Raw genomic sequence first — 9,919 nt, 5'->3', positions numbered from 1 at the left:
GACGCAGCGGCAGGACTCTCATCACGTCTCATCAGGTTTTCTCTCTCACTGATCACTCCATCCAGAGGTCAGAGGTCAGCACCATCCATACACTTATACATGACGCATTACCTAAAAGCAATTAGCGCGACAACACGGAGGGTGCTCGGTCAGTCTGTCACCGTGTGTGTGTGTGTGTGTGTGTGTGCAGTCCTGACTGTGAAGCTCCCTCATCAATCAGCTAATTACTGTTAGAGAAGAATCGATAACGTTTAAACACACACACACACACACACACACACACAGTCCAGAGCAGTGTGTGAAGGCGTTCTTTATCTCGCCACTCTTCCTTCATTAAACGTTGTGTTTAAACAGGAGGTTAACGTCGCCTGCAGATTCATATTCCAAATGAATTTCTAATTAAAAGTCTCTCTGTTATTCTTATGGCACTCATACACTGTGTTGTTCTTGTGTGCATGCAGCTCTGTGCATCAGCAGGACACTGGGACTGTCCTTCACTTTTAGCCTGGATGCACAGCTCTGGCTCTGCTCTGCTTTTATGTATCTGAACATAACTGCAGTTAGCACGTCTTTAGATCAGGTGAATAAAAATGCACTAAAACACACGAGATACTACACTGTGTCATTATCTGTTTAACATAAACTGAGGCAAAATGCTGAAACACTGGCTGCAGGTCGTCTGCTAATCAGGAGGTTTGATCGCTGGCTGCTCCAAACCCTCCTCGGGCCAGATACTGAACCCCGAGCTCCTCTCCGTGTGTGCACAAAGCTGCAGTCTTCCCAGCAGTGGACGTCCCACCCTGTGCAGGCCTCAGTTTGCATGTTAAAGGTTAAAGTTCATTACAGTAATATTAGAAAAAGACCTGACTGATGCTTCAGAGACTTTGAAAAGGTTCTTCGTGCCTTTATTTCATCCCAGCTTAACTGATGTAAAGCACTTGTTCAGGTGTCAGTGTGTAGTTGTAGCTGCTGCAGCTCAGTGGCTCAGTGACGCTGAGTGTTGCTGCGGAGGGCAGGTGGAGGTTTAGTGGGCGTAGACGATGAAAAACCCCAAAAACCTGAGCTCAGGTCCAGAAACTGAAACAAGTGGCGAGCTGAGAAAGCTTACCTGTGTGAAATGTGTCGACTCATTAGCTGCAGCATTCTGAGGCGAGCCAAGCTGTCGGGTTGTTTCCCGGGTAAGCCGGCGTGGATCGAGTTTCAGCCGGCCGCCCTCTTTAATGACCCCTCTCCCTGGCCGACACTCAGAGCCTGTGATCCAGAGCGACCCTCCTTTCACATTCCTGCCAGATTCCGGGTCCCTCCAGCCCTAAAAGAGCCTCCAATCTGTCGGACATCTGCAGCCGGTCTTAACCTTCTCATTAGAGATACCCTCCTCGGTCGGCCCGCCACGGACACGGCTCGCTCCCATCTTTCCCTCGGTCCTGCTTCGCTCTCAGGGGACCCGTGGCAGGGCCAGGACCCCATGTTGAGAACCCCCAGGGAGAAAGTAAAACCCATCATCTTTACCTGCGTGGGCGGATCGGGGTGGAGGAGGATGTGAGGGGAGCGTCTCTGGGGAGTCGCAGGCCTCCTTTTGTTCCTGAGAAGAGAGGGAGGTGAAGAAGAGGACGGTCAGACTGGTTTAACTGGTAACAGACGAAGAGCAAACTCACAAAACTTTAATTCTTAGCGTGCCTCGAATCAGAAAGCTTCCTGAAAACTCATCACACCTCCTTCATCTGAACACAGCATCACTCCAGTGTTTTTAGTGTTTCCAGGAGTGCAGGAGACGCCCGTGTGACCAAAAGTATGTGGACACCCTCTGCTGTCCTCAACACAGGGCAGGGAAGTTTGGATTCAGGAGACAGACACTATCTCTACTTTTAAGATTAGGCTTCAAACTTTAGTTAGGGCTGGACCAGGTGACCCTGAATCCTCCCTTAGTTATGCTGCAATAGATGTAGGCTGCTTATTCCCATGATGCACTGGGTGTTTCTTCTTCACTCACTATGTGTTAGTAGACTTCTCTTGTTATAAATCTCTGTCTCTCTTCCACAGCATGTCTTTATCCTGTCTTCCTTCTCTCACCCCAACCAATCACAGCAGATGGCCCCGCCCCTTCCTGAGCCTGGTTCTGCTGGAGGTTTCTTCCTGTTAAAAGGGAGTTTTTCCTTCCCACTGTCGCCAAAGTGCTGCTCATAGTTCAATTCAATTCAATTCAATTCAATTCAATTCAATTTTATTTATATAGCACCAAATCACAACAAAAGTCGCCTCAAGGCGCTTCATAGATACAGAGAAAAACCCAGCAATCATATGACCCCCTATGAGCAAGGGGGGTATGATTCAATGCAGAGAGGTCTATTAATACATAGTGAGTGAGAAAGGTGACTGGAAAGGAAAAACTCAATGCATCATGGGAATCCCCCGGCAGCCTACATCTATTGCAGCATAACTAAGGGAGGATTCAGGGTCACCTGGTCCAGCCCTAACTATATGCTTTAGCAAAAAGGAAAGTTTGAAGCCTAATCTTAAAAGTACAGATAGTGTCTGTCTCCTGAATCCAAACTGGAAGCTGGTTCCACAGAAGAGGGGCCTGAAAACTGAAGGCTCTGCCTCCCATTCTACTTTTAAATACTCTAGGAACAACAAGTAGGCCTGCAGAGCGAGAGCGAAGTGCTCTAATAGGGTGATATGGTACTACAAGGTCATTAAGATAAGATGGGGCCTGATTATTTAACAGGAAGCCAAAACAGGAGAAATCTGCTCTCTCTTTCTAGTCCCTGTCAGGACTCTTGCTGCAGCATTTTGGATTAGCTGAAGGCTTTTCAGGGAGTTTTTAGGACTTCCTGATAATAATGAATTACAGTCGTCCAGCCTGGAAGTAATAAATGCATGAACTAGTTTTTCAGCGTCACAGCGTCATAGTTGCTCACATGATTGTTGTTTTTTTCTCTGTGTATTATTGTAGGGTTATAGTATAAAACGCCTTGAGGTGACTGTTGTTGTGAGTTGGCGTATAAATAAAACTGAATTGAATTGAAAGGCAGGCGTCTCTCTGTGGTTGTCTGGGTGAAAACAGCTTGTGGAGTGTCTCAGTGAATTTGGACAGATAATCTCTGAGATTTGAACCTCTAACGTGTTTTTTAACATCTTTGGTTTGGAACCAAACACCTGCAAGGAAATGAGCTTTTGTGGCGACTGAGCTAATGTCAGCTGATGTTGGGGTCAGACTACGCTATGGGCCAAATCTGTGTCCTGACATCCTAAAGGGAAAAATAACCAACTCTAAAGCTCATAAAAAGCTTTAGTTTGGCCCACACACCTTCTAATAAATAACTGTGTTTGCTGTTTGACATGTTTGACATTTAGAGTCCAACACTTAGAAATGAAGCACATTTTATTTTTACGTTGGATAACGCTTTCACATGTAAACATATCTGATCGTTTAAACCATGGGTTAAGAAAATGTTTTTCCAAATAATATGAAAACAATTTCATGTTAGTTGGACTTACATGTAGGCAGACGGTGTTATCAGACACGTTTTTATAGATGTGGTAGAAAAATGAGATTTTAAAGTAAAACCTTGCATTTGAAAACAACAGAGCTACATGATAAACATAAACAAAAACAGCTTTGGGCACATTTGAATCAATTGTAATTTCAGCGACCATTGAAAAACTTTTGCTGAATTTATTGGTAGAATGTTCCTAAAAACACACCAGTATGGAAAACATGTGAAATATGGTTAACACCATCCACTGTGAACCATAAAAACAAACTTTTTCTGTTTTTTTAAACCCCAAGTTTAAAACAGCAGTTATTTGTTTTAGTGATCATTTAAAGCTGGCTCAGAAAGCGAATCAGACCCCAATGACTCTTATGTTAAACACTGCGAGAAGGTTGGAGGGGTGATGGCAATCGTCCACCCGCTGGTTCTTTTAAGGCACCAAAGTCTAGTGGGGTAGAGTTTGAAAATGATGGTGGTTTGGGGTGAAATACACTCCTTTACAACAGTAACCTTTACCAGTTATGAAATATGACCAGGTGACAAGTTTGTGCACAACTGTGAACATGTTTATTTCTGCTGTAATGTTGGACATTTTAATGAATTCTGCTTCTGGGTCCAAACTGCTCTGTGTTTATTAACGTTGTTGTGTTTATAACATGTTTTAATGCTTTGTATGTTGTTCTATTGAATCTGAACAGTGATCACTGTCGGCCTCTCTCAGTTTTTATTACCACTGTTCATTTTAAAGCTCAGATTTTAAACCCTTTAACTCAGTGTTTGTTGGACTTTGGTACCTGAAGCAAAGTTTGGCCCCAGAAACGGCTAATGAAAGGGGGGTTTTGGAGTTTTGGCCTCAGTTTTGGAGCCTCTGGTGGACATTAGAGGAACTGCAGTTTTGGCACTTTGGATTTGGCTTAATTTCCAGCCCCAGGGCTTAATGTTGGCTTCAGCACATTTCCAATCCCTTGGTCCATTTAAAAGTCTCTCGTTGAACCATAGTCAGTAGGTCCTCAGCGAACTCGCAGGAGCCAACAAGATTTCAGAAATGAACTCGTCATCTGGTCATAATGGCTCTGGTCCCTCACTGACATTCATGTGATATACATATATGTATGTAGAAACTCAAAGCAGCAAAAGTTTCAGTGCTATTATTTTTATGTGGCAGTTTCGAATACAGACTAAACGCATACAGGTGTTATTTTAGGCAGTTTTGTTAATTTGAATGTTTCATTAAGATAAGATTAAGTTTTTTATTAGATCTATACTTAATAAAATGGTTTGGTTGCTCAGGCTCGTGTTTTTCTTTTCCAGTTGCTACTGTACTCTTAGCTTTTGGATTATTGAGTAAACAGAAGGCAATCAAGTAATCGTCATTAATATAGGCATCATAAAGGCGACGTAAAGAGGTGTTTCCTTCAAGCTGTCATAGGACAAAGGTCTCTGAACTGTTTAAACATCTGTCCGTGTGGTCTTCAAGATTAATCTTAGGGTCCTTCAAGGCATTTTTTGATACTCAGTCCAGAACATTGTCTAAAAGCCATAGTGAGTCCACTTAAACTTGCTGTTCTAAAGGATCAGCCTGAGATGTTTGTGCAGTAAGACAACGTGAGTGATTGTCTTTCAGAGTAAGGACCATCTGGTTTCCTACGGTTCTTGTCTGGGAACCCAGGTAAAGTTCCACCGGCCCTCCACGTCCTTTCTGACAAAGGCCTGTCCCTGGGGGAAGCTGTGGGTCTTGACGCTGCTGGACGGACTGAGGGACATGCTGAATGCCAAATCTGTCCGGTTGCGAGGCGTATGTGGTGCTGCCGGAGGATGACATGGGCTCGTTGGAATGAAGCCACTAGCAGAAATCCTGGGTTGGTCTGCACCTGAAAGCAACACGGGGGTGGGAAAGACTCTTTCTGCTGGTGGGTTGAACTGGATCGTGTCTTGTGATGGTGTCTGGGTTTCTTGTAGTGAAGACCAGTAAGAGTGATGGTCAGCAGGATTTTGGACTTGACTGAAGGCAGTGAGAGAACAGGTCTCACCAGACGGGGCGCTGTAGGTCCTGGTCGTGGCTTCAGGAAACTCGTAATGTGTGCTCACTCGAGCGGCAGTGAAGTCGTCTGGGCAGTTTGAAGCTGACTCAGGAGGATTTTCACAGTTTGCTTCTTGGCATTCAGCAGCACTGTACCTACAGCTGGTTTCATGTGTTGCTCTTTGACAGTAACTGTGGACTGAAGTGTCTGTGGATGTGATGACCGGAGGGCCGAAAGAAGAGTTGGGATTGCATTCTGGGAATGAGGATGGATTGACGGCAGTATCGTAAACCAAACTCCTGAGGCTCCACTCAGAGGAGGACTCCTCGGATGTATCGATGGTGTCCCGATCCTTCAGTCCCAGAGTTCGAAGGACCCAGAGGTCCAGGTTTGGTTCTGAGCAAGCAGATGTCTCTAAAGACTCAGAGCAGAACTGGGCAGTGAGGTTCCTGCAGACTCTTTTGCTGATTTGTTGGGGGGGCGCTCGCTGATCACCACAGAAACTGTCAAAGCAAGCCAGGCTTCTCTTCAGCTTCCTCCTCCCATCAGCAGTTAGTTTCTATAAGAAACAAGGACAGAATAACAGCAGCGTGTTATTATCTTCTTTATCGGTGGCAAACATTTAATGCTTTCATAGAGCAAAAGACATTTTGGACTGATATAAAAGTAAACTTTGAAAGACTTGATTTGTCTCCAGGATTGGTGATCCATGGTTTCATTAACAATGTCCGAATGTTTCAGTTGGCGTAATTTGTTATACATAATTTTTCTACTTCTGTACAAAAACACATTCATGTTAGAGCCACAGGGTGACGATGGATCTGAAGGCTGATGGGGTTGGTATGAAGTCAGCAGTGATGTGGACCCATACCAGTTTTTGTGTTAACGTGAGGCTTAGGGCATACCTGGTAGTTTACTGAATAGTTCCTACCTTCACCTACAACCACAAGATGGCGTTACAAGCAGTTCAGCCTTAGATATAAGGTGAGGAGGTCGGCCATTTGGAAGACTAGAGCGTCCACATCGAAAGGAGGCAGCTAAAGTGGTTTGGGCGTCTAACTAGTTTCTCCTAGGCAAGTTATTTTTTCTCTTTTTGGGGGGCTATGACTAACAAGAAGAATCTCCCGGGCACACCAGGACACATGAAATATGTCTCTATGACTCTCAGCTCAGTAGATGAAGATCTGAGTGTCTTTGTTTAGACTGCTGGTTTATTTCAGATGATGCTGCACGGACCTTTGCCTTTTGTTCCAGGTTTCTCACAAAGGAGGAATTGAGGAATGCTCTGAGCTTGTTGTTCTCCTCCTGCAGCCTGGCCAGCTCCTCCTCCCTCTGCAGCAGAGTGTCCTGGAGCTGGAAGGATACAATCACATCACAGCAATGCAGATTATAAGGATACGAGTATATGAACTGCAGAGGTTCAGTCGCACACATCGACCGGTTCTTTTGAAATGTGTTACGGTTTACTGAATACACAGCGGATCATCTGCCTCCGTCACACCAACCCTCTGCATTGTCCTCGTTCACTACATCCACGAACCTCCTCTGAGGTCTTCCTCTTTTTCTCCTGCCTGGCAGCTCCATCTTCATCATCCTCTGTCCCTCCTCTGCACATGTCCAAACCATCTCAGCCTCTCTGACTCTGAGCTGTCCCTCTGATGGACTCATTTCTGACCCCGTGCATGCTCTCTAACAAATATTGCTGTCAGTTAGACGTGCTAGATGTTTACGTGCACAGTGTACCAGCTGAAATAAGAAGAAGTGTTACAGTAGCTTACTCAAAAAGGACAAAAAGGAACTGCTATACTTTGAGGGTCAGGTTGTGTCTTTTGCACTCCATGTTTAACCTCGGCTGCTGTGCTAACTGTAGTTCGTGTGCACTAAAACAATAATAAATTAAATGTGAGAACGTATTGGTACCTGTTTGTTTCTCTGGAGGTGAGGAGAGAGATCTTCCGTCCACATCAGAGCAGCCGGAGGCGTGGAGTCAAAGACACAATGAGACTCTGAGAGGAAGACACACAGCAGACTTTAAACTGGTGGCAGTGGAGGATTTAGTCAGATTATTTGCCCGGCTGAAGTTCTGGATTCAAGACCATGCTCTCAAAGTCAGAGTAGGCTTTTTATTACATCTTAACACAGGAGTGTATGCTCAAGATTGGAGCAACCTCCAGCTGGGCATCAGAGATTTGGTTCTTTTGAAACTTGTGTCCACATAACCAAATAAATAAATAAATAGATTTGTCTTAATGTTTCAGGCCCAGAGGCTTCCACCTGTGAGACCACCCATTAGTCGCTGAGGTCCAATTTTAAACTCTTTTCTGGTTCTGGTTAATTACGGCGTAGTTCTGACACAGAAGCATAATTCATGTGTTAGCCGCCGCTATCTTAGCTTTTTGAAGGTGAGGGGCGGGGCTGACCTTTCATTCGCATGGTAAACCATGGCTCGCTTTGAGCTGACTCTAATGTGACCCTAATTTAAAACACGTTGGATTTAAAAGGACTTGAAACCAACTGCCATAAATGAGCAGAAGGCTTTTATCCTCATAGACTTCTATATAATGACACTTCTATTTAAACCAGAGGAGCTGCCCCCTGCTGGCCATTAGTAAGAATGCAGGTTTCTTCCATTTCATCAGTACTGGTTTCACTTCTACCACATCGAAACGTCCTTTAATTGTTATTAAAAGTCTTCACGACAATGCGTGGATGGTTATAAAGTCCTTGGTTTTTGGTCTTGAGGCTCTGATTTCACATCAGCAGCATCTAGTGGTCGTTAGAGGAGCTGCAGCGTGGAGAAACCAGGGCAGGGCATTCTTGACAAATTGGACTCTTGGAGAAAGAAGAGCCTGAGAAAATTAAAAGATGAATCTTAATATAAACTGTTCTGGATGTTTCCATCTGCAGCAAAGAGAGCTGAGACAGATCGCTCATGCTGAACCTGCTGGGAGCCTTTTGTGTTTGATGAATGATCCTCCAGCTCGCTGATTCTCACTCTGCTGAATGTGGCATTTATAGAAATGTAGAATAATTCCTTCCATGAAGAATACATCGCAGTCAGCAGAGTACAGCTGCCTTCTGCATCCTCGGCCTCTCACTAACCGTTACTATCTGATGCTGTTAGTTGGACTCACCCCATTCGGGCGATGACTCGTCACGCTGCTCTCCGAGATCGCTGAGGTCAACGGGGTCATGGCCCCAAACAGAGGCCAGGGTTTCCATGGAACAGTCAACAGTGTCTGGGCCGAGAGCCAGGGCCTGGAGCATGAGATGGTGATGGTGAAGAAATGGAGAAGGACGGGGAATCCCTACAGAGAAACAAATGAAGGGAGGGAGGGAGTGTGTTTTTATACTTGTGTATCTATCTTTGTGGGGGCTGTTTAATCCTTGTGGGGACACGTTAGCTGCTCCACACTTTGGCTCGCGGTTTCAAAGAGTTGTTTGAGGTTCAGACTAGTGTTGATATGGTGACGATCAACACTTCAGAGCGCAAAAGTATATGGACACCTGAACACTGAGATATCTGTACAACATTTATGCAGTGATGCTGTCTGCCCCCTACAGGCAACAGGAGGGACTGCAGAAACCCTGGTGTGTTTTTCAGCTGCATGAACAAGACCAAGCCAACTCTGATGGACCTCTACCAAGGCTGTTTTCAAGAATAAAAAATGTACCTAAAGAAGTGTGGCTACTCTTACAGAACAGAAGAAATCTTTTTTCCTCACCATGAAAAATAGAGCCAACAAATACCAAAACAAACAGCCATTTTTATTCCATTTTCATTGTTGTTTTGGTCTATTTGGGCCGACATTGCTGCCAAAACTGTCATAAAACTACTGTAGAAAAGGATCTACTACAGAAATGCTCCAGGGGATGTTAGGAGGCCACTCCTGTAAACATTTCTATGAGAGTGCACCCCTACAGGTCACAGATCACAAAACAGGAGCAGTAAAACTACTGCCTGCAGCAATACACAATGGGAAAAGTGCACACACTCCAATTAGTTGTTGTTTTTTTGTTTTGTTTATTTTTAGCTCATTCTGCACTTAAAATGAATTTAATACAACATTTTAAAATCAAATCCAAGTATTGGAGCTTTATAAATTGGAAGTCTGGAGTTGAACCTGGAACTAAATCATCTGATATTTAGTGTTAAATTTTGGGGGCAGTTCAGCAGGAGCTAGAAGATATTTTACCCAATGCTGCGCATGTTTTTAATATTCTTGCAGCGGTCACAACCTTCTTCATGGCTTATTTCCTTTGAAAGCGCTTCTGCAAACCAGAGTGTCCACTTTAATTATTACCCCTTCATCCATAATCCCCCCCCCCAAAATGCAAATATGTAAATCCTGTCATCCTGTCAAGCATGTGTGCTACTTGTGGATAGAAAGCAATTAAAAAAGT

At 44.4% G+C, this 9,919-nt stretch overlaps 1 protein-coding gene across 1 annotated transcript; it reads right to left on the bottom strand.

Annotated features, from left to right (window-relative positions):
- Positions 1 to 5,037: 5,037 nt before the first annotated feature.
- On the bottom strand, positions 5,038 to 8,794 carry gmnc (geminin coiled-coil domain containing). Its single transcript, XM_087851760.1, has 4 exons — positions 8,650 to 8,794; positions 7,436 to 7,521; positions 6,752 to 6,868; positions 5,038 to 6,074 (listed from the first exon to the last, which is right to left on the bottom strand). Exons 1-4 carry the CDS (start codon positions 8,780 to 8,782, stop codon positions 5,139 to 5,141), a joined length of 1,272 nt encoding a protein of 423 aa, XP_087707886.1. The 5' UTR covers positions 8,783 to 8,794; the 3' UTR covers positions 5,038 to 5,138.
- Between the last annotated feature and the right edge of the window lie 1,125 nt (positions 8,795 to 9,919).

The sequence above is a fragment of the Neolamprologus brichardi genome, chromosome 14, assembly GCF_056152115.1.
Source record: "Neolamprologus brichardi isolate AB-2024 chromosome 14, ASM5615211v1, whole genome shotgun sequence".
Lineage (NCBI taxonomy): Eukaryota > Metazoa > Chordata > Actinopteri > Cichliformes > Cichlidae > Neolamprologus > Neolamprologus brichardi.
The sequence above is the reverse complement of the archived record's forward strand: the minus strand, read 5'-3'. Positions and strand labels throughout refer to the sequence as shown.